Below are 24,064 nucleotides of genomic sequence, written 5' to 3'. Positions count from 1 at the left end.
TTGATATACTTATTTATTATGTCTATTGTCTTTCTGTCTCCATTCAAACCACAAGCTCCACAAGAACATTGATTTGGATCGGTTTTTCTTATTTTCTTTGCTGTATCTTCAGAGCTTAGAACAATGCTTGGCCCATAGTAAGCACTGAATAAATAATTTTGAAAAAGAAAAGGGATGAATAACTAGCCATGTACCATAAATCATGGTTATGGTACATGACTTAAAAAAACAAAAAATGTTTTAAAACGAGTTTTAAAAATAGCCACAGAATTGTTTGACCCCTCCCACTGAGAATAGAGTCTATGTCCCCTTTCCTTGAATTTAGGCTCCATAACTGCTTAACCGAAAGATTGCAGTGAAAGTCGTGACAGTACCTCTCCTATACCCAAGCTTTAAGGAAATTTGCAGATTCAGTTTGGGATGCTGGTCCTGGAATCCAGTCTCCCCGCTGTGAGGAAGCTCAGGCCACAAGGAGAGGCTTTGTGTAGGTCTGTGACCTAGCCTGGCCCCAGTTAACCATCAGCATCTAAGGCCAGATGTTTGCGTGAAGGAGATTCGAAATGACTCCAGTTCCAGCAGGAGCTGCATGCATGTCTACAGCTGCATGCAAGACCTTGTGGCTGAGTTCAGTCATCTCTGGGAACCCTGAGAGATAACAGTAAGCTAACTGTTCGTATTTTAAGCCATTATAATTTGGAGTAATTTGCTAACAGCCATAGGTAACTAGAATAACCCATGTGCTGGAATTGTCTAAGTCATTAAAAAAAATGCTGGTGAGGCATGATCTCCAACATTTGCTGTTAAATGAGCAAAACAAGGGCTGAGACAGAGTACACAGGGTGCTGCCAGTAATAGTGAAAGAAAACACAAATAGCCAAAATTTATTGTGGCTACCATATCCACAGTGTGGGTACATCCACATATGTACTACGATAAGCATAGCGTATCTCCAGTAAACTCCCTGAAGAAACTAGCAACAATGGTGGCCACAGATCAAAGGAAACCAGGGTAGAAGGGATGCACGTATACAACATTGTACCATTTGAGTTTTTGCTTTTGGCTACAACTCTGGGTTGTTTTTTGTTTCCCCAAAACATTTTTATGTCAGTGGCTCGGTTTTGATTCTAAATGTGTGTATTAGTGTGTACCAATGTACTAAGGGAAAGGCATCTTTTTGTTTCTTGAACCTGAAGGGCTCCAGGGTCATCGGCCCATCAACTGTCATTATGAGTCTAAATGTAGATATTGACAGTAAAGAAGATTGGCGACTAATCCATATACCCAGACAAATCATGAAGGTCCATGATTTTATTTCTAAATTACCCAAATCTATTTTCTTACAGTTTATAGCTTTTAATGAGGCAAGAAAAACCCAATAAAGTCATTATTGAGAGTTTTACTCAATTGGATCCCTGACAATCATTAGCATTTGGTAAAATGGTAAGAACCACTCTCTGATTCCTGATTGCTAAGGTTCAGGGGAACAAGGGCCGTTCAGAGTCCCTGTAGCTTCCTCAAAGAGTGGCTCTCAGTTGTCTCCTGGGTATTTTTAGGTGACTGGATGCTCCATCTGTGACCCTGGTCCCTTACAGCCTCATATTCCTGATTGTCAGCAGGAGGAACCTAAAGGCAACATGGTTTTATACAAGCTGTAGCAGCCCAAATGCCCCAGACCCTTCCTTTCTTACTTAGACATGCAAAAAGGGACAAATCTCAGGATCTTATCAGAAAACTACAGATAGGAAGATGTGCTGAATCACCTAGGTATGGAGTAATTTCTTCCTCATGGTCCATACATCAGTGCTGGTGGTGGGATGGTCATTTGTGACAAAGAGGAAACCTGCTTTACATACTTTGGAATCAGTGTCATTCATTTTCCTGCATTGAGTTTTCTTTTAAGATTTTATTTATTTACTTGACAGAGAAAGGGAGAGGACAAGCAGAGGGAGAAGGAGAAGCAGGCTCCCTCGCTGAGCATGGAGCCCTACAAGGGGCTCCATCCCAGGACCCTGGAAACATGACCTGACCCAAAGGCAGACACTTAATGACTGAGCCACCCAGGTGCCCTCGCATTGGGTTTTCTTATTGAACTATCACATATAGGGCTGCCTGGGTGGCTCAGTCAGTTAAGTGTCGGATTCTTGGTTTCAGCTCAGGTTATGATCACATGGGTCATGGGGTGGAGCCCCACGGAGGGCTCCATGCTCAGCGGGGAGTCTGCTTGAAGCTTCTCGCCCTCTGCCCCTCCCCCTATTTGTGCACACTCACGCATGTGCACGTGTGTGCGTGCGCTCTCTCTCAAATAAATCACTAAAAAAAAGAAATATCACAGGGGTGCCTGGGTGGCTCAGTGGTTAAAGCCTCTGCCTTCGGCTCAGGTCATGATCTCAGGGTCCTGGGATTGAGTCCCGCATCGGGCTCCCTTTGCCTCTCCGTCTCTCATGAATAAATAAACAAAAGTTAAAAGAAAGAAAAGTGCAGCTGTGAACATTCTTGGACATGTTTTACCATGAACACAACCCAGGCAGGCATTTCCGTGAGTTATCTACCTAGAGTTGGAAATGCTGGATCACAAGTTAGGCATATATTTACTTTAGATATATTTAGAAAATGCCAGTTTTCCAAAGTGATCCTAAGGATTTATACTCCCACGATGTATGAGATTCTGGTTGCTCCACATTGTCACCAATACTTGGCATTTTTTGCCACCTGTCACTCATTTGTTTTACTCCTTAATCAATTCTTCTCAGTATGCCAAAGTAGCCTTCCTTTTAAATCACAGGAACAGTGTAGTGTAGCATTGTGTATGATACAGCACCAGACAGTCTAACTTATCAGGCTGGTGACCTCTAAGCCTCAGCTTCTTCCTCTGTGAAATGGGCATGCTAAGTACCCATTTCTAGGGTTGTAGGAGTACCAACTGAGATAATGCACACCAAGGGCATGGCACGGTGCCTGGCATAGAGTAAGTATGCAGCAAACGGCTGCGTGTAAGCCCATAGTTTATAGGGATGCCTGGGTGGCTCAGATGGTTAAGCATCTGCCTTCAGCTCAGGTCGTGATCCTGGGGTCCCAGAATCCAGTCCAGCATCGGGTTCCCTGTGGAGCCTGCTTCTCCCTCTGCCTCTCTCTCTGTGTGTGTCTCTCATGAATAAACAAATAAAATCTTTAAAGAAGGGGGGGCGCCTGGGTGGCTCAGTTGGTTAAAGGACTGCCTTCAGCTCAGGTCATGATCCCAGAGTCCTGGAATCAAGACCCCAAATAGGGCTCCCTGCTCAGTGGGGACTCTGCTTCTCCCTCTGGCCCTCTCCCCTCTCACATTCTCTCTCTCTCTCAGATAAATAAATAAAATCTTTAAAAATAAATAAATAAAAATTAAATATATATATATATTTATATATATATATTATTTTTTATATATATATATATATATATATATATATATATATATATATATATAAAATAAAGACCATAGTTTATAGCTAGGGAAATTGAAGCCACAGGGGGTTAAAGGATCTGGCCAAGGTGACACAGTGGCAGAGCTTGCCAAGCCTGAGGTGGCCTCTGTCATTGGCATATTTCCACGGCACCATATGGCTTCAGTTCCTAAGAATTTTTTAAAAGACTTTATTTATTTATTTGACAGAGAGAGAAAGAAATTAGAAATAGGCAGAAAGGCAGGCAGAGAGAAGGGAGGAAGCAGGTTCCCTGCTGAGCAGAAAGCCAGATGTGGGGCTTGATCCTAGGTTCCTGAGACCATGACCTGAGCCCAAGGCAGAGGCTTAACCACGGAGCCACCCAGGTGCCCCAGTTCCTAAGAATTTTTGAATAAGAATTGCAATATCTGGTCTATAATTTACAATGAATTTTAGTCATGTAAGTATTACCTTGTAATTTCTGCTTTTAATTTGGCAAATTTCACAGGATTCTCCCAGAGGAGATGTACATCAGAGAAGCCAATATTCCTTTTGTCAAAGAGCAGTTATTAGGTGGTGGGATTTGCATTTTACTTGGAGGAAACTGGTCCCTGGACAGTCAAACACTGGCCTCAGTCAGAGGGTAAGATGAGGACTTGACAAAAACTGTTGTTTGCAGTTCAGATTTTAACCTTATGCCTACCTCAGAAATTCTCATGCCAGCTTTTTTGTTACGAACACAGGGGCTCCTTAGCAGGTCTTGTGACACATACCACCAGCGGGGGTGACAAATTGAAGGCTAGATGTTACTCTCCTGCTGGGTCAGCAACAACAGTTCTCATTTCCTGATCATAGTGGGATCAGGGATATGGGGTTCAGGCCATGGGACCCCCCGCATGAGCCATGAGAATACTAGATATATCTGATTACGCATAGCCCCAAGGAGTGACTCTTAGGTGGCTAGTGTGGCCTGTTGGGCCTCACAGAAAAGTGCTCCTTTTCCTCTGAGGACACCCAGGAGACAGCGTGAGGTTGGGCTGGTATGTTTTTAACATTATGCCTCTTTCTCTTGTTTTTCCTTTTTAATCAAAAAAGCAGTTCAGGAAGGCAATGGTGTCAGGCTATACTAAATAACAGATTATGGGTTTTGCTGTATTCATTTTTTTTTTAAATAGAGAGAGTACATGCCTGAGAGGGGAGAGGGGAAGGGCAGAGGGAGAGAGAGAATCCCAAGGAGGCTCCTCCTCAGCGAGTAACCCCACGCAGGGCTCATTCCCATGACCTAGTGATCATGGATCATGACCTGAGTGGGGGGATCATGACCTGAGCGGAAACCAAGGGTTCAATGCTTAACTGATTGAGCCACCCACACATCCCTGTATTCACTTTTTAAAACAAGATCTTATTTATTTATTTGAAAAAGAGAGCACGTGAGCAGGGGAAGGGGAAGGCACAGAGGGAGAAGCAGACTCCCTGCTGAGTGCGGAGGACCACATGGGGCTCCATCCCAGCGCCCTGAGATCATGAACCTGAGTGGAAAGTCAGACACTCCACACAGAGCCACCCAGTCGCCCCCCTGCCCATTCATTTTTATGTGTTATCTCCCCATAGGGCAAGATACCCCTGGTTTCCCACTTATGGTTATGACATAGTTGTGTTTTCAAATAAAGCTTGTTTAAATAAAGTGAGTAAATTTTACAGAGACTCTTAAGTCAGTAATAGTGCAAGTGACACATATATGTGACATATTGTAAAGGCAATTGGGGCTTCAAGGTGGTAGGAGATGACAAAAAACTGAAGGTGATAGGGAATGACTGAAGTCATTGAACCAAAACCAATCTTACCCACTAACAGGGAGTGTGCCCTTGCCCACTTGACTCTGCTGAGTCTTGGTCTTCTGGGTAAAATGAAGATTATTTAATCCTTTTATTGCCAAAGGGTCATGAGAATGAAACATAATCTCTATGAACTTTCAATGACTAGAGCAGAGGTTCTGTTATTAACTTTATTATTGGTAGTAGTAATAGTACAGAAGTAAGAGTGATCTGCTTCCCTAGGACCCTTGAAACAGAAGAGACTGGTTTTGTTTGTTTGTTTGTTTGTTTTAAGATTTTATTTATTTATTTGGCACACAAAGATTACAAGTAGGCAGAGAGGCTGGCAGAGAGAGAGGAGGAAGCAGGCTCCCTCTCATCAGAGAGCTCCATGTGGGGCTCAATCCCAGAACCCTGGGACCATGACCTGAGCCGAAGGCAGAGGCTTTAACCCACTGAGCCACCCTGTTTTTAAACTCGCAGCAGCACGTGATGCGTTTCCAAGGCAATGGATTTATTACAGGATGACCGACATATGATGACATTAGTTTAATACTCATTTCTGACCTTAAGAGAGACGGGAGTTTTTGCATCAGTCAGAGTTTCCTGAACACCTGTCCTAGCCCTGAGCTGGTTAAGACTCTTCAGGTTCCTAGAATTAAAACAGTCCTTTGGAAATGCCTTTTCTTGCGCTGCGTCTCAGAGTTCTGCAGGCAGTGGTGAGGAGGTTTTTTTTGTTTTAGGGTTCTTTTGTTTTTTGTTTTACATTTACTCGATCGTTTGTCCTTGGTTGTTGCCACTATTTACTTTAAAACTCTTGAACAACGCCTGATGCACACCCCCCCCCCCCGGTTTTTTTGAAGAGAAGGAAATGGTTGGCTTGTTTCGAAAGCAGATTGTGTTCTGTTCTACCTGCGGCATCCGCGGAGACCGCCAAACACAGCAGTAACCGCGCTAAAGTGTCCCTTGGTTGGGGGAGGGGGGTTAGGGATTGCAAGACCCCTGTGGGAGGGGGCGTGGCCCTGCGAGCGTTGCGGGGGGTTCCGACTCCCGCCGCAGGGTCTGGGCTCTCTGTTCGCGAGGCATCTGCTCCCAGAGTCCATGGGTCAACGCGGGGTGGGTGGGTGAGAGGGTGGTGTGAACCCAGGGGTTCCCCTTTCACTCCTAAGCTAGGCGCGTTCTACACCACAGCCTAAGGGGTGCACTTTCGTCTCAATACTTTCGGCCAGTTCGAGAGAGAGCACGATCTGACCCCATTTTGCAGCTGAGAAAACTGAGGCTTGAAGTGGTAGTTAAAGGCACTCAAGGACATCCGCCCAGTCTCGCGTCACAAGATACTTTCTGTGGACCCCTCACCCCACCCCCCAGCGCGGTCCGCGACCCCCAGTGGATCTGTCTAGTCTCTGCAGCGAGGGTGGGGGAAGAGTAGGGTTGACCGCCACGCCAAAAGGTCTGAGTCACCCAGTAAGGCCCGCAGGGGCGCAGCCAACTCTCCCTTAGGGTCTCCGACTCGGGCCCGGGTCCCCCCGAGTCGGAAGCTGTTCCTGGCCGCTCGGTCTAAGGTCCAGCACTCCCGCCGCGCCTTCTACGTGGCGTCGGTTTGATCACAGACGCCGCGGCGTCCGTGCTCCTTCAAGGAGGGGCCGCCACTTCATCCCGGAGCACCGCGATTACCCCCGGGGCTCCAGACAAGTGGCCGGGTCCCTCTGCGCCACAGAGCTGACACAGTATCGAAGCCCAGATTAGAAATCGAGCGAGGTGCCCAGGGACTCCTCCTCTCTCGGCCGCCAGCCGAGGACCTGGGGCGCGGCTCCGCCCCGCCAATCCGGAGCCGGGGCGGGGCCAGGGGCGTGGTCTCCGCGGACCCTGCTGGGTCTCCAGGGCTGCTAGCCTGCCTTGGGGCGGGGCTGAAGGGGTGGCCGCGCGAGCGGGGCGGGACCGGGCGGATCCCAGCGCCCTCCGGTGCCGACGCGCGGCGGAGCCTCGCTCAGTCCGCCCTCCGCGCCCTTGCTGCAAGCATGACCGACGCTCTGCTGCCCGCGGCCCCCCAGGCTCTGGAAAAGGAGAGCGACAGCTACTTTCGGAAGGTGGGCGGCTGCGGGTGGGCGGGGAGCCTACCGAGAGCTCCATATCTGCTGCAGCCAGGCTGCGGAGGGGGCTGCGGGAGCTCGCGGCTGGGGTCGACCAGGCCGGGAGGGGGAGGGGGCGCACTGGCCTGGGGAGGGCGGGGCAGAGGCTCCCGGTGTGGGCTCGGGCGGCAGTGTACCCGGCGGCACAGTGCAGGTGGCTTCCGGGGCTGAGGGCGGGGAGGGGTGCCTGGGGGCAGCCCCACGCAGGTGGCGGTGGAGGATGGGGGCCAGGAGGGGTGCTTGTGGCCGCCCCGGCGGGCAGTCCCACGCGACTGGGGAAGGCATCAGTGCCTAGTTTGGGGGACGCCCGTGGCCTTGCGGCACGTTGGAACCGAAGCCCACCTTTAATCCAAGCTTTTGGCGGGGCGCGGGTGGAGATAGAGGGATCCCCCTCCCCAAGTGGCTTGACTTTCTCCTTTTGCCTCCAGAACGCTTCCAGTGTACGTTTCTTCGACTTTTAGAAGGCAGGGGAGATTTGTCGGTGGGAGGTGACCTCCGGCGTTGCCCCCTTTTCTGCCTGGAATCGCCTGGGAGGGAGTGCGCGCAGCAGAAGTGAGGGCGCGGCCTCGCTCCTGCTCATTTTATGCCTGAGCGGATTTATCTGATTGTTGGAGAGACCCTCCGCGAGTGCAGGCTCCGCGGGGGATTTGTACGCCCTTGTGACCGTCCACACACCGGCAGCCACCGGCCCTGGGATAACAGCCCGACTACCCAGTCCCTCAAAAACGACCCCAACCCGCAGGATGGGGGCGCTGAGATGCCCGCAGGTGGCCAGGCCTGCTGTACAAAAGATGCTTTCGAACCCGGAGGCACGGTGACACTTTCCACCCTGCCTCCTTGGAGGTTCTAGCGATTCTAAAAATAGCTTTTGGAGGTTGGTCAGCTTTGGGTAGGTTGAAAGATTGTTGTGTGTGTGTGTGTTTTTAATATATAACTCATAGGACAGAAGACGGAATTCGTAATTATAAATAGGGAAGTGAAACTGTTAACACAGGACAATCAATTCTTAATTGTTAAAAGCCTAATGATCCAGTCGGTAAATGAACTTGGAATCTTTCCTTCTTCCACGTGACACAGCCTTTGGGCTTTTGCTCTTTGGTGAGGAGCAGTAGCCCCAGGGGATGGGCAGGACAGGAGGGGAACTAGAAACAGGTGAGGTTAGAGTGGGGGAAAATTCTTTTTGGTTCAATTGCTTTTAGCATTAAAAAAAAAAAAGTAGTTTTAAGGTATATTTAAGTTCAAAGATGTCATCATGGAATTACAGGATTATAACTTCTAATTATGGGTGGCATTTGGGACAGAGGATCACAGGCCATGGAATTGCAGAAGGAGGTGGGGCCTGGGAATCCCTAGATCTTGGTCCTAAGGCCCTAGAACCTTTCTGCCACCCTGACAAAATTCCTGTGTCGCTTTCAACAAGTTGCTGTCTCTTCCCGGGACTTCATTGCCTCCTCCAATTGTTTGTTCTGTCAACAGGTGGAAGTCTGGAGCCACAGGAGCATTTGGGGGAAATGACAGAGGGAGGGGAAGGACGGTGAGGGTTCTATCCCCATGTCTTCCGGAACAGGTTTTCCAGGAGACGATGTGCACAGGAAAGAGAGAGGATGGCCCTGCGGACAGGGGAGCTGAGACAGGTTGCAAGGTTGGCTGTTTCTAGGTGCACAGAGATTTCTCTGGTGGTCAGTGGGAGAGCATCGTGGGTGCCAAATACAAAGAAACACTGGCTGGAGATTAGAAACCTCTCTCTCTTTTTTTTTTTTTTTTTTTTAAGATTTTATTTATCCATTTGACAGACAGAGATCACAAGCAGGCAGAGAGGCAGGCAGAGAGAGAGGAAGGGAAGCAGGCTCCCCGCTGAGCAGAGAGCCCGATGCGGGGCTTGATCCTAGGACCCTGGGACCACAACCCGAGCCGAAGGTAGAGGCTTTTTTTTTTTTTTTTTTAAGATTTTATTTATTTATTTGACAGAGAGAGATCACAAGTAGGCAGAGAGGCAGGCAGAAAGAAAGGAGGAAGCAGGCTCCCTGCTGAGCAGAGAGCCCGATGCGGGGCTTGATTTCAGGACCCTGAGATCATGATCTGAGCCGAAGGCAGAGGCTTAACCTACTGAGCCACCCAGGCGCCCCAGAAACATTTCTTTTGAAAAGGAGATCTTACAAGGATCCTTGTGCTGCATCCTACCAGCCCAAAGAGTGTTCTTTGTACCAGAATATTAAAAGGTGTTGACTTTGCACCTTTTCTCAATTGGTGATCTGAGCCAGTTTGACCTGAATGAAAGGTAGATGTGATACAGGCGAAAAGGGGAGGAAGAGCACGTCAGGTAGAGGGAACAGCATGGGTTGAAGGCATGAATCATGAGCATTTGTGAGGGAATCCTCTAGGATGTGGAGCCATAAGTGGGAACGAGAACTATTCCGGGCCATGCGTCCTGCTCAGGAAAATAGGGAACCTCAGGGATCCGTTCAGGTGTTTCAAGAAGGATGAGATGTGAAAGATTCATGTCCCGGAAAGCTGAGTGATCTGTGAGTGGGGGGTAGGGGAGAGGCCCCGGGAGGAGTCGGGGGTTTGGCTCCCTGAAATTTTGGTCATCTCTACCTTGCCTACTCCGATACCATTGATGACTTCTCAGTCAGTTATAAAAGTGCTGGGTAAACACAGCCTCACCGCCCATCCTAACTGCCAGCCTACACCCCTGACTCAAACCAGGGGTCTAGACTCGAGGCAGGGATCCCAGTGAGGAGGTCAGAATGCTGAGCGACAGCAGTGGCCATGGGGGATGGGAAGAGCTAAGGGATGAGTTGTGGCGGGGGAAGGTGCTGATGACCGGATGTGTGGTGTCTGGCGGATGTCTGGCGTAGGTATCTGGGTGAAAGGGCAGCACCTCCCTGAGGTGGGGGAGCCTGGAGACTGGTGTAGGGCAGGTGGATTTGGAGCCTCCCATGACATATCCAAGTGGTGGTCTCAGGAGGGAGTCCACTCTACAGACCTGACAAGCGTGAGAGCACCCTGGCTGGAGATGCAGCTTTGTGGCGGCGGGTGGAGGGGAGGGGAGGAGGAGGAGGGTACAGACCAGTATGGGAGGCAGTTGGGGTGCTCTGAGAGGGCCCAAGACAGAAGGGAATAATACTTCCACTTAAGGGACAAGCAAAGGGATGGGAGGCAAGCCAGAAAGGCTGCAGTGTCAAGGAGGCCTGGACAAGAGTCTTTTCTGTGGAGAGGTGGGGTTGACAAGTCAGAGAAACACCGGAAGATACTGGATTTAGTTCTCTGGGGGCTTGTTAGCTAATGAGTGGGTAGAGTCAGGGGCAAAAACCAGTGTGGTGGGGGGCAGAGGGGAGAAGGTCAGAGAAGGTGATAGTCAGGGTGGGGGATTAGAGGAGAGGGAAGGAGAGAGGTTCATTTCAGAGTGAGGATGTCTAGAGCCTTTTTAAAGCATGTGGGTAAAGAAGTTCGGGGCCGCGGGCAGGTTGAAGATGTGGGGGAGAAAGGGAACAAGCTATGGAGGGGTCCCAGGAGGTGAGGGGCAGGGCGGGGCAGCTGGGAAACAGCTGCTTTGCATCCTGGGTGGATAAGGACCCCTGAGACTGGAGATGCCCCCAGGGTGGGCTTCTCCATCCTGTCCTTGGGCTTGGGAGATTTTGGGCACATACAGATGATCCAATTAATTGCTACTGAAATCAGGCTTCTCTTTTATCCTATTCTTTATCCTGTCTTTTTTCTCCTCCCTTTTTTCTCAAAAATGCCATTCTGCTCCATTCATTCAGAAAGCATTTCTGGAGTGACAGCTCTGAGCCTGACCCCTGTCAGACGCTGGGGCCGACTCTACTCTCGCTTAGTCTGGCTTCTGTGGCCGTTCGCAATGGGCCTCTTTTCCTGGGGTGCGAGCAGTGCCAGGAGTCAGTGCTTTGCCCAGATAGCTCCAGCCACGCCTGAATAGGAATCAGCTTCCTTTAGAACAGAGAGCAAAAAGTGTGTTTGGTGGTGGTGGTGGGGTGGGGTGGGGTCCGTTTCCATATTCAGAGCTTCAACTCTGTCATGTGTGACTTCCATACAAAATGCAAACAAACTGCCCAAAAGTTCACTCTGCCAGCTGGGCCCGGACCCCCCCGAATGTACAAGGCGATCACTGGCAGAGAGGGTCCCTAGTAAATCAGGGTCTTGGGGTTGTGTAGCACTTGGCTGTACAGAGCCCGAGGACACGGACACAGCTTGGCCCCAGGCCACCAGTATAGACTCTGGCCTCCTGGGGCTGGCAGCTGTGGCGGGCGGGAAGGGGGTGTTTCTGACTTAAAAACAAACAAAACCCACAGAAAACTTTCTGGTCTATGGCAGTGTGTTTCCCTCCTGTCTGGCTTCTTACTGGTTTTTCTTTTTTTCCTTTACATCAATATGTTTACATAGATGTACAAGCTCTATCTACTATACATTATTTTCTTTTTTTTTTTTTTTTAAGATTATTTATTTGACAGACAGATCACAAGTAGGCAGAGAGGCAGGGAGAGAGGGGGAAGCAGACTCCCCGCTGAGCAGAGAGCCTGATGCAGGGCTCCATCCCAGGACCCTGGGGTCATGACCTGAGCCGAAGGCAGAGGCTTAACCCCCTGAGCCACCCAGGTGCCCCTATACATTACTTTCTTAAAAGAGATACCGGTGGAATTGGAGCTTCTTTTTCCCAAACAGATTTTCATGCTCCTCTTAGTGAAAGTGTGTGGGAGAATAGAAGAAGGCTTGTTCTGGCCTCTAGTTAATGCAGAGGAATCTGAGTTTCCGGGGTTCTGCATCCTGACAACAGGTCCTGTCTCCGGAAAGTTCTGGGTGCTGTCGTCCTATAACCCGCAGGAAATCCTGTCCGAGGCCAAGAGAAAACCAGCTGGAGAAAACCTTGAGAAAGCTCTTCCCCAGGGCTGTGAAAAGGCCCTAGATGAAAGGTCTTAGCAGCGTGTGGAAGGAGAGAATCAGGACAAAGTGCAGTATTGTCTGTCCTTATCTCAGCCTCTTCATCCTTTGGGAACACTAATGACCCAAAATGAATTTAGCTCCATTGTTTTCACCCCCCCCCCCCCCCGAGCTGGAGGAGAAGTTGTTTCTTGTCCACAGAAACCTCCAGGCTGGACAGGGCCCCAAGGTTCACCATGTCCTGGTTTATGGTCTCTGTTTTCTCTGGGCTTCCTCGAGGCTCAAGGCTCCAGCAGAGAAAGATTTTTTTTTTTTTTTTTTTTTTTCAGTTTTACCCAGAAACAACTTCTAGTTCCTGCTCTGCACCATTCATCTTAGTGAAGTGTAATTCCGTGTTAGACACATGTGCACAGCATATAATTTTGAGCACACTTGTGTGTTAGGAAGCTTTCTGGGTCCACAGAGCACAGCGGGGTCATGGGTACTCATCAGCTCCACTTTTATTGGGTTGCGAGAACGTTCCTCCAGATGTCTGGACCCATCCCCTTGGAGCCTTGAATCCTTTTCCAGATGGGGAGGCAAGAGGGGTCTGAAAGCTGGTGGTGCGGCCCCCTTCCTCACCCCATACACCCTCGTGATCTGAGCCAGGTCCTCAAGGCCAGGCTGGCTCCAGGTTGATTGTGGCCTTGGTGAGCGTCTGCCTGGCTGCGCGGGTGCACATCGGCAATGCAGACGCAGCGTATGACACACACCTCTTGGGCACCTGGGTGGCTCAGTGGGTTAAGGCCTCTGCCTTCAGCTCAGGTCATGGTCCCAGGGTCCTGGGATCAAGTCTGGCATCGGGCTCTCTGCTCAGCAGGAAGCCTGCTTCCTCCTCTCTCTCTGCCTGCCTCTCTGCCTGCCTCTCTGCCTACTTGCAATCTCTGTCAAATAAATAAATAAAATCTTAAAAAAAAAAAACCACCACCTCTTCACACTGCGGGATCCTGGCCAGGAGGGGTCGCCTGGCAGAAGCAGAATTTCCAGGGTGACTCAGAGGAGAGTCAGCGTGATGGGCTAGCTGTGACACTGTAAATGTCCCTTGTTTCCTGGGGCTATTTGGATGAATCCCAAGACACCACCTGTTGATACCAGGCATTGGCCTTAGCCTTGTCACCACTTCCTTCTCTGGCTCACGTGTGCCAGAATCTCGTGACGGAATGGCTGCATTGGAGGTGGCTGCAGGGGACAGTGGGACGGCAGGTGCGGCCCAGCCATAGGATGGGGTGTCTGGCAGAGTGGGTAGCAAGGGGTGCTGGCCGGGAGTGAGATCTGCCTGCAGCACCAGGAACAGGGGGAGAGATGATGAGTCCTGGTCTTTCCAGTCAGACCCACATACTTCACTGTGGCCATGTGCCCTTAGCAAGTCCCAGGTTTTGTTTTGTTTTGTTTTGTTTTAAATTTTATTTATTTATTTGACAGACAGAGATCACAAGTAGACAAGGAGAGACGGGGGTGGGAAGTAGGCTCCCCGCCAAGCAGAGAGCCCGATGCAGGGCTCAATCCCAGGACCCCAGGATCATGACCTGAGCTGAAGGCAGAGGCTTTAACCCACTGAGCCACCCAGGCACCCCAAGTTCCAGGTTTTGATTGGGTCATAAGAAGAGAAAAGGGCAGGTGATCAAGAACTGCAGAAGAAATTTCTTTGTCTCCAATATTATTTGTGTTATAAAAGTAACATGAATTATTATAATTACAGAAAAAAGTAATTGTACAGGCACCTGCCTGGCTCAGTTGGACAAATGAACGACTCTTGATCTTGGGGTCGTGAGTTTGAGCCCCATGTTGGGTGTAGCAGTTACTTAAAATAAGTAGACTTTTTTTTTTTTAAAGGCAATTACAGAAGTGTACTAATTCACAGACATATACCAGCCCCTATTCCATGCAGATGCACTCCGTAGATAAGAACGGTTAACTGTTTCTGAGTGCATCCTACCGGCTGAAATAAGCAGGTTATTTGTTAGTTGGGACTGAAAACATATTTGATTCGTGGAAATTCTGGTGTTTGTAAAAGCTTTGTTATTCATTGGACGTGTTGAAAAACAACTGTGCATGGTACACAGGAGGTGCTGGGGAAGATTCACAGAAGAGACTGAAGGCAGCCTTTAGTTCAAGCTTTGGGCAACGTGTTGATTTCATATTGCACCCCGCCCCCCACTGCCCAGCCTGTGGGAAAGGTTGGGGATGCCTCAGAAAAGCAGGTGCTCCTCGATGTGCAGCCCCGACACCCAGCAGAGATCCTGGAAGGGCAGGAAGGCTTTTGAAAAATGCCAGACTAAGGTTTTAATTTTTATGGATATGAAAAACTTGGATTCTGTTCCTCCAGCCTGCCCTGAATCTCTAGCATGGCGAAAAGTTAAATTAGACGTGTATGTGTGTGTGTGTGTGTGTGTGTGTGTCCTGCTCTTTCGGTGCTTTCTGGTTGACAGCCTCTGGCTAACTCACAAACAATTCTGTTTTCCAGCATTGGGTGGTTGAGTGGGGGGTTGCGTAACTGGGAAGGAGTGAGAAAGGCAGAGAAAATATCTTTGTGCTGTAGGAGCTGCAAAAAGCACCCTCTTCTACCTAGGAGACCCTGCCCCCAGTCTTTTTTTTTTTTTTTTTTTAAGATTTTATTTATTTATTTGACAGAGATCACAAGTAGATGGAGAGGCAGGCAGAGAGAGGTGGTGGGGGGCAGGCTCCCTGCTGAGCAGAGAGCCCGATGCGGGCCTCAATCCCAGGACCCAGAGATCATGACCTGAGCCGAAGGCAGCAGCTTAACCCACTGAGCCACCCAGGCGCCCCAACCCTGCCCCCAGTCTTATGCCTGACCTGGAGATCCCAGGTTTTACGCTGTGCCTTCAGTTTGCTGCAGAAACATCTCCACGTGTAAGCTTTCTCTTTGGCTGGGTAGAAGGAGAGCCTGTGCTGGTTTTCTGGGGTGAGGGAAGTCAGGCGCCAGGCACTGACCTGAGCCTGGGTGCGGGGGTGCATGTGGGGAAAGAAGGACCGCTCCATTCCCTCTGCGTCTGCTATCTGGGTGGCCTGGCCTTTTCTGCCTTCTTCGGGTCCATCTCTGCAGGTGTAGGCTGAGTAGCTTTTCCTTCCTGGCAAATTAAGTGCCTCCAGTTTGCATCTGGGTATTGGTTTTATTTATTTATTTATTTGACAGACAGAGATCACAAGTAGGCAGAGAGAGAAGGGGAAGCAGGCTCCCCGCTGAGCAGAGAGCCCGATGTGGGGTTCAGTTCTAGGGCCCCAAGATCATGACCTGAGCCAAAGGCAGAGGCCTCAACCCACTGAGCCACCCAGGCTCCCCTGGGTCTTGCTTTTAAATACTTGTTTCCCTGCTGAGCGATGGGACTAGGCGCAAAGGGCACGTCAGGGGGATGTTGACAAAGGGAGTTGTCACTTGCGGTGGATGTATTCTAATTAGTACTCATGAAAGAATTAGTTGCAGATGCCAGAAAAATCCAGTCCAAAATCACACATAAACACACTGTGGTGCATCCCCACAATGGAATTCTAGCAATGAGAAGGGGCAGGCCGCTGATGAGTGCAGCCATATGGGTGGATCTCAAAGCATGATATTCAGCACGAAGCCAGACATGGAGGAGTCTGTAGTGTGTGATTCCATTTATCTGAAGTTCTAGAACAAGCAAAAGACTGTGGTGAGGGAAACCATGGTATTGGTGGCCCTGAAGAGTGATGAAAATGTTCTTTTTGATTGGAGTAGTAGTTACAGAGCTTATATGTTTGTCCAAACTCATTGAACTGTGTATTTAGAATCTATGTGTCTTACTATGTGTAATTTATACCTCAATTTAAAAAGTAGCTAGGGCACAAAAGGGAATGCATTGGCTCCTGTAACTGAGCCATCCAGAGAGAGGAATGTTTCAGGTCTGGCTTGATCTAGGGTTCAAATGTTGCTACTAGACATTCCCTATTGGTCGAAAAGGTCAATGGGGAAAAATGGAGGCATTTCCTGATGGGTCCTGATTACCCTTTGTCAGGTGCCCACTGAGTCAATCGCAGGGATTCAGGGACCTTCAATTTCCAACTGACTAGGCGTGAGGTCAGTGTTCTTCCTTTTGGAAATGAGATGGGGGAGCACTGAGTTACCACCCTTGACTGTCAAGGGCTATGAGGTGGGAGAGTGGGTGTAGGGGATGGGACCAGGTCACTGTTCCCAAAGGATGCTGAGTGATGATGGAAATCGCTCAGCCGGGAAGCATGGGAATGGTATCAGGGGTTGGGGGGGTTGCACTCAAGCTGTCCTGGCACCCCCCTGCCCCCCGAATTCCTGCTGCTGGCTGCTTTCTGGCCCATCTTAGAGTGGCAGCAAGCAGGGACGTGGGGTTCAGTCCTGCCCACCCCCCCACCCGCCCATAGGCTCTTGAGTAGCTCACTTAACCTGCAAGCCTCGGAACTGTGGGGTCTCGGCTGCTGTCCCAGCGTCCACACCGGCAATCTGACTCCTGAGACACGCCATGTGATGAAGCTTAGCACACTTGTTTTTCTGGTTGTTGGCTGTGGGACCATTCTTCCAGCACCTTAACACTGGTGCAAAAGCCCACACCTTAGTTGGGAAGGGAACCGGCAGACTCTGTGTGGCGGAAAGACTCACTTCCCTATAGGACCGTGACCCTCGAGGCCAGGATAGCTCAACCCCTGCACCTGCCGTTCTCAGTTCCCACGCTAAGCAGGTGTGATAGGCGCTGCCTGGAACTCTGGCACAAGCCCTCCAGTTTCCAGTCGCTCAACATGCTGTTACGAACCCACCAAGGAGGGAGGCAGGGGTGAGGACTGTGGATCCCCACCAGCAGAGAACCGCTGGCCGGGGACACTGATAGCTAGCAGCCTCTGGAGATGCCAGGGGTTCTTTATGGCAGTCTTGCCCAGATTTGCCTCCTGGGGCTCCCTGAAGCTTCCATGTAGTCTTGTGGGTTCCTAGTGTTTCCAGCTGGCCCAGCATTCCTACCTGTCAGTAAGAGGTAATGTCGTTTTGGTTCCAATTACTCAGTCATATCTAATCCTAAGCATTCCTCTGTCTTATCTGGAAACTGACTCCGCATCTGTGGGCCAGCCAGAAATTGGGTAAAGGATAGTGAGCTGGAATGGCTGCTTATCTTAGCTCTGGGAATGTACATAAAGGAATTCGTTATTAAAGCGTCTCTGTAAAATGGAACACAGCTTGGGTGGAGTGTGTGATTTTGAGTCAGATCAGACCATCCCTTCACAGTAATTTTGGAAAGCGTAGAGGAAAGAGGGGGGCTGTTATTTTAGAACTTTAATATTCGATTGGCTTATGTGGAAACACGTGTCATCTTCTGTCTGCAAAAAAGATAGTTTCCTGGTTTTTATTTTAAATCAGAGATCATTGAATGGTTTGAGAGAGGTTAGCTGTAAGACCAGACTAACTCAGATTCTGAATATATGTGTAATTTGAACTTGGGGGTGCTGCCTGGGGGCAGGTGGGCAGTGACCTGCTGACAAGTAAGAATGAGGAATCTTTCTGGAAGGAGGAACATGACTCGTTTCTGATCCTCTGGTCCAAAGGCCACTGATATGGGGAATCCCTGAGAAGATTAGGGCTCTGAATAATTTCTCCCTCCTTGTGGTGGAGGCCATGGGCATGGCTTGGGCAGAGCTGGGGCAGAGTTGAATGACAGCCGCAGAGAAAGGGCATCTCTAAACGGAGTGCTGCCTGGCAGCCACCCTGGGGGGTAACCGCAGCACCCCTCTTTGGGCAGAACCTAGAGATAAGCTTCACAAAGGAAGGGAGCCCTCACTCAGATCCTAGGGCTTTTTACCTCCTGGACTGGGAAGCACACTAGTAAGTTAAAATGAAACTTTCATTCTGATCTTAAACTTTTTGGAATGGAACATTGCAGTTCAAATACTCTAGGAAATAATGAACAGATGACACAAGACAGTTCACTGAAAAAACAACTCATGTGATCAATAATATATGAAAAAAAGTCTACCAATAATAAACGCAAATTGGGAGAACAGGATGCTTGTTTGTTGTTGTTGTTGTTGTTGTTGTTTTGTTTTGTTTTTTTAAAGATTTTATGTATTTGACAGACCGAGATCACAAGTAGGCAGAGAAGCAGGCAGAGAGAGAGGAGGAAGCAGGCTTCCTGCTGAGCAGAGAGCCCGATGCGGGACTTGATCCCAGGACCCCGAGATCATGACCTGAGCCAAAGGCAGAGAGGCTTTAACCCACTGAGCCACCCAGGCGCCCCAGGATGCCTGTTTTTGCATATCAACTTGGCAAAGATTAAAATAATACTTTTCAGGGCGTGCCGAGGTGATGCAGTGGGTTAGTGTTGACTCTTGGTTTCAGCTCAGGTCGTGATCTCAGGGTCGTGAGATCAAGCCCCACGTGGAGCTACATGCTCAGCACAGAGTCGGCTTGGGTTTCTCTCTCCCTTTGCCTCTCATCCCCGCTCTCTTTCTCTAAAATAAATGAAAAGAATACTTTCAATTCAAAAATAGAAAGACAACCCTGTTTAAAATGAGCTAATATCCGAATCTGTATTTCTCCACGGAAGATATACAAGTGGCCGATAAGCACGTGAAAAGACGTTAAACATCATGAACCATCCGGGAAATGCAAATCCAAACCATATAGAGATCTCACACACACTAGGTTGTCTATTAAAATAATAATAATAACTAGTACTGTTGAGGATATGGATAAATTGGAACCCTCACATACTGTTGGTGGGAATGTAAAATCATATAGCCACTTCGGAAAATAGTTGGACAGTTCCACAAATGGTTATACCCAGGATTAACCATATGGCATAACAGTTCCACTCCTCGATGTATAGCCAAGAGAAAGGAAAACAAAAATACCCACATAAAAATGTGTACATAGATAAGCAGCCCTATTCATAATAGCCAAAAAGTGAAAATATTCCCAAATGTCTATCAGCTGATGAATGGATAAATTAATGTGGTACATCTTATAGTGGGGTATTAGTCAGGGACAAACAGGATTAGGGTACTGATACATGGATAAACCTTAAAAAATCATGCTAAGTGAAGGAAACCCATCTCAAAAGACCATATTTTGTATAATTCCATTTGTATGAAAATGTCCAGAATAAGCAAATCTATAAAGACAGAAAGTAGAGGGGCACCTGGGTGGCTCAGTGGGTTAAAGCCTCTGCCTTCGGCTCAGGTCATGATCCCAGAGTCCTGGGATCGAGCCCCTCATCGGGCTCTCTGCTTGGCGGGAGGCATGCTTTCTCCTCTCTCTCTCTCTGCTTGCCTCTCTGCCTAATTGTGATCTCTGTCTGTCAAATAAATAAACAAAATCTTAAAAAAAAAAAGTAAAAAAAAAAAAGAATAAAGTAGAGGTTTATAAAGATTCATCCTTACATATATGGATCAAATAATTATATATGATAGCAGATATATGGGGGCTCCTGGGTGGCTCAGTCAGTTAAGCAGCTGTCTTCAGCTCAGGTAAAGATCTTGGGGTTCTGGGATCGAGCCCCACATCTAGCTCCCTGCTCAGCGGGGAGCCTGCTTCTCCCTTTGCCTCTCCCCCTGCTTGTCCTCTCTCTCAAATAAATAAATAAAATCTTTTTTTAAAACACATACCTGAAAGCAGTCTGAATGTCCAACTATAAGGAAATGGTCAGTCTTTTTTTTTTTTTTAAAGGGCCATATTATGCAATCATCAAAGTCTTGGTTTTGAGAAACATTTCATAATAAAGGAAAGTTTCATGCTAGAGTAGTATGTGAGAAATTTAGATAAACGGTACGTGCCACTGTCAGAAAAGGGTTAATATAGTAGGCTTGAGGCTGTTGTTCTTGGAAGGCCTGCTTGAGAAGGTTGGCCCCTCCCTGGCATCTGGGAACCTGGCTCTCCCAGTGTTCCCTCCATCCCCTAACTGATAAGGTTTGGCTTACCTCCCCTAGGCCAATGGCACAGACCACGTGGGTTAGGAGGAATACCTACCGCTTTCCTCCTGGGAGTCTAGAATTTGGGTACATTCTAGGCAAGGAGTGCCTTTGTGATCAGGCCCCTGTAAAACCACTGGGTGTTGATTTTCTAATGGGCCAACCTGGGTGGTGACATCAGCCACACGTTGATGCATTTTTGTTGCTGGGGGAAGGTTATGCTCTGTGTGACCCCCTCATGGGTGGGAGAAAGCATAAGGGAGTCTGCCTGTGGATTGCTCTAGAATCTACCCGTGTCCTCCTCCTTGTGAACCAGCTCTGTATCCTTATGAAGTTGCTGTCATACAGCTGTGAGCGCAATTATCTGCTGAGTCCTCTGAGTCTTGGTGAATTTGAACGTGGGCTGATCTTGGGCACTCCCAACACCTCACTAATATGAAAAACAACAATATGTGTCTAAAAATACACGGGCAGGGAACCAACATACAGTGGCTGTTTTGGAGTTGCATTGTTATGAGTGACTTTTATTTTCTTTTGATACTTTTCAATATTTTGTGTATTTCCTGTTTTGATGTTACTCTTACTTTCAGAACAGGTTCCTTTTTAAGACATTTCTGTTACATTCAGTGTTATCATTGTCATGTTTAGAGTGGCTGACGTCTGAAGGGTCATCTCTCATTTTCCCTTAGGGTTGCAATCCCCTTGCACAAACTGGCCGGAGCCGACTGCAGAATCAGAGGGCTGCCTTGAACCAGCAGATCCTGAAAGCCGTGCGGATGAGAACGGGAGCAGAAAACCTCCTGAAGTGAGTGACTGCTGGCTTCACTGCCTTGTCAGGGAGCCAGCCTCTCCTGGGGTCTATCCTTCCTGAAACGCTCAGGCCTGCCCAGTTTCCTCTCTAACTCTTGTGGGGGTTTTTTTTGTGTTTTTTTTTAAACTTTGGGGTCCCCTCCTTGTTTCTGGTGCCTGGAGTCGACCCCTTCCTTGCCTAGAGCTTGATTTTATTCAAGACAAGTATTTTACCCAGCCTGTTTGTGTGATTGGGGATGGGGGAAGCCAGTGATCACATTCTTTTGTTTTCCTTGCTTTGTATGGGATGTGTCTGTCTGTTTTCTCTATTGCCTGGTGGAGAAACGATGCCTCGTCTAGAATCACTGCTTGGTAACTGTCTGCTGGATGTATAAAGGAGAAGAAGGCAGGAGGGAGGGAGTGGAACATTTCTGTTGCCAGTGTCCATCCCTCTAAGGAGAGGCCCCCATGCAGCCCCATGGCCTTGGGGCTCTGAAGGGAAAATAATTACTTATCAAGCTTCGAACTCAGTGAAAATTCACCTGTGTCCTAGGCAGCTGCAAGCTCCCCCGACATCCTTCAGTGTCAGGCCAGACAGTGTGCCAGCTTCCTCTTGTTTCAAAAGAGGAGAAAAGCCTTTCTTCTTCCTCCAGAGTTCTGGGGGGTAACTCTTGTCAGCCCCATGCCACCTTCTGCACTGGGTGGCCAGCACCGTGCCTGCTTCCTGGCCAAATGAGACAGATGCCTCCTATAGCCTCAGAAAGAGATGGGGGGCTCTTTCAGGGACCTGGAACCTACAAACCCAGAGGGAACCCGGAAACCTGGCAGGATATGAATCCTGGTGTTCCCAGTGGGTCAACTGTGCCGTTGGAAGCCAGTGAGCAAGCGCCCAGAGGCTGCTCAGAGACTGTTGGGAAAAACAAATACACCAAACCAGGCCTCCCCTGCTTGTGCCGTCTCTCTGTCTCTTTCTTTCTGGCAAATAAATAAATAAAATCTTTAAAAAAAATCAAATAAACTTAGGGTAAATTCATTTCTGAATCTTTCTGTATCTGTTCCCTAGGAAAGATGTCTGAGATACTAAGTGGGGGGACAGGAAGGTGCAGGACAGTTTGCCTTGCTTTTGTGTTTACAGGATTGGTATGTTTGTTTGTTTTTGAAGATTTATTTATTTATTTGACAAAGACAAAGTGAGAGAGGGAGCACAAGCAGGGGAAGTGGGAGAGGGAGACGCAGGCTTCCCGCTGAGCAAGGAGTCTGATTCAGGCTTGATCCCAAGACCCCAGGGTGATGACCTGAGCCGAAGGCAGATGCTTAAGCGACTGAGCCACCCAGGCGCCCAGGATTGGTATGTTTGCTTTTGTGCACACAGAGACTTTTTCCAGAAAAGACGAAGAAAGAAGCTCTTAGAGTCAGCTCTTGGGAGCAAGACCAGGAATGGGCATGGAGGTGACTCTTGTCATGTCCTTCCCTCCAGTGTCTGGATGTTCTTTTACAAAGTACAGGAATTACTTCTACCCATTTTTATAGTGAGATCCTGCCAGCGCCTGGAGGATAACATCATCAACCACCTAAACCTACCACTAGCTCCCAAACAACCGTGCTGTGCCTTGTGTAGGCATCAATACACGTAGGCTAGCAGAGTAAGCAAGTCCCGGCTGGTCAGGGATCTGGAAACCTATTCTCCAGCTACTTCTGTAACAGGGTAGAAGCTAGGCTGTGACTGGAGGAGATTGTGAAACTATTAGGATATTAGGACATTTCACCCTTTTTTTTTTTTTAAGTTTATTTACTTACTTTTTTTTTTTTTTTTTAAGATTTTATTCATTTATTTGACAGACAGAGATCACAAGTAGGCAGAGAGGCAGGCAGAGAGAGAGGAGGAGGCAGGCTTCCTGCAGAGCAGAGAGCCCAATGCAGGGTTCGATCCCAGGACCCTGAGATCATGACCCAAGCCGAAGGCAGAGGCTTAAGGCACTGAGCCACTCAGGCGCCCCTACTTACTTATTTTTAAGTAATTTCTACACCCAGCTTGGGGCTCGGACTCACAACCCTGATGATCAAGAGTCACACGCTCCACCGCCTGAGCCAGCCAGGCGCCCCACAACATTTCACCTTTTAAAATGTCTGGTAGGGTGTCTGAGTGGCTCAGTTGGTTGAGCAACTGCCTTCGGCTCAGGTCATGATCCCAGAGTCTCAGGATCGAGTCCCGCATGGGGCTCCCAGCTCCACGGGGAGTCTGCTTCTCCCTCTGACCTTCTCCCCTCTCATACTCTCATTCACTCTCACTCTCTCAAATGGATAAATAAAATCTTTAAATAAAATAAAATGTCTGGCAGTGTCCTTGTCCCCAGAGAAGCCTGGAGCTGGGGATGGTCTGGTGTAGCTTGGGAGAGGCCCCCAGTTTTTAGGAGTGGCGGCCTGGGGCCAGCCGGGCTTGCTATGCTGGGAAGGCTGCAGATGCGTTCCCCTCCCCCACCCCCCACTCCATCCTCCCTGGTGTGATTTGTGGTGGCCGGTTTTTGATTGAAACTTTGATGTGGCTAAGGAGGCAGGCGGGCAGCCTTGCCTCAGTGGCTCCCCCGGAGTGGATTGCCGTGGATTGCGTGGTTCGTTCAGCCCCTAAATGAATTTGCTGAGCACCTAGGAAGTGGTAGGCCCTGTTTGCGGGGCAAGAGGAGAAGGCTACAGGCCGTGCTTTCATGATGCCTGATCTCCTGTGGGGGGACCTTAATCCACAGCAGACAAGTCCAGTCATGTCAGAGGTGATGTTTTCTAGGGCGTCGATGAAAGGGAGATGTGACGGCACAGCACAGCCTTAGAAACGGGCCAGTCGGTGGGGGCTCCTCTCTGACCAGGGACCTTGGCATTTCTAAGGCAGGAACCGGGGTGGTTTTGTCTGTCCTGCTCTTTTAATGACAGCGGCAAACACCCTCAGAGCCCCGGTGTTCAAGCTCTTTGTCAGGTTGGCCGTTGTCGTTAAGCTGGGAGCATGGGGGCGGGGTGGGGTTGTTAATGATTTTCGTAGTGACCTCAAAGTTCAAAGTGGTCCTTACTGGAGAATGTTGTGAGAGAGAAC

General features: G+C 48.9%; 1 protein-coding gene across 1 annotated transcript in view; it reads left to right on the top strand.

Annotated features, from left to right (window-relative positions):
* The first annotated feature begins 7,228 nt into the window (after positions 1-7,228).
* Positions 7,229-24,064, top strand: part of RHPN2 (rhophilin Rho GTPase binding protein 2) — a 57,687-nt gene continuing 40,851 nt past the window's right edge. The window contains exons 1-2 of the mRNA XM_032841741.1: positions 7,229-7,317; positions 20,886-21,001. Coding sequence (XP_032697632.1) covers positions 7,249-7,317; positions 20,886-21,001 — 185 coding nt within the window. The 5' untranslated portion in view covers positions 7,229-7,248. The remainder of the gene's footprint in view (positions 7,318-20,885; positions 21,002-24,064) is intronic.

The sequence above is a fragment of the Lontra canadensis genome, unplaced genomic scaffold (assembly GCF_010015895.1).
Source record: "Lontra canadensis isolate GAN:19392208 unplaced genomic scaffold, GSC_riverotter_1.0 scaffold125, whole genome shotgun sequence".
Lineage (NCBI taxonomy): Eukaryota > Metazoa > Chordata > Mammalia > Carnivora > Mustelidae > Lontra > Lontra canadensis.
Note: the sequence above shows the minus strand (reverse complement) of the source record. Positions and strands in the feature narration are given on the sequence as shown.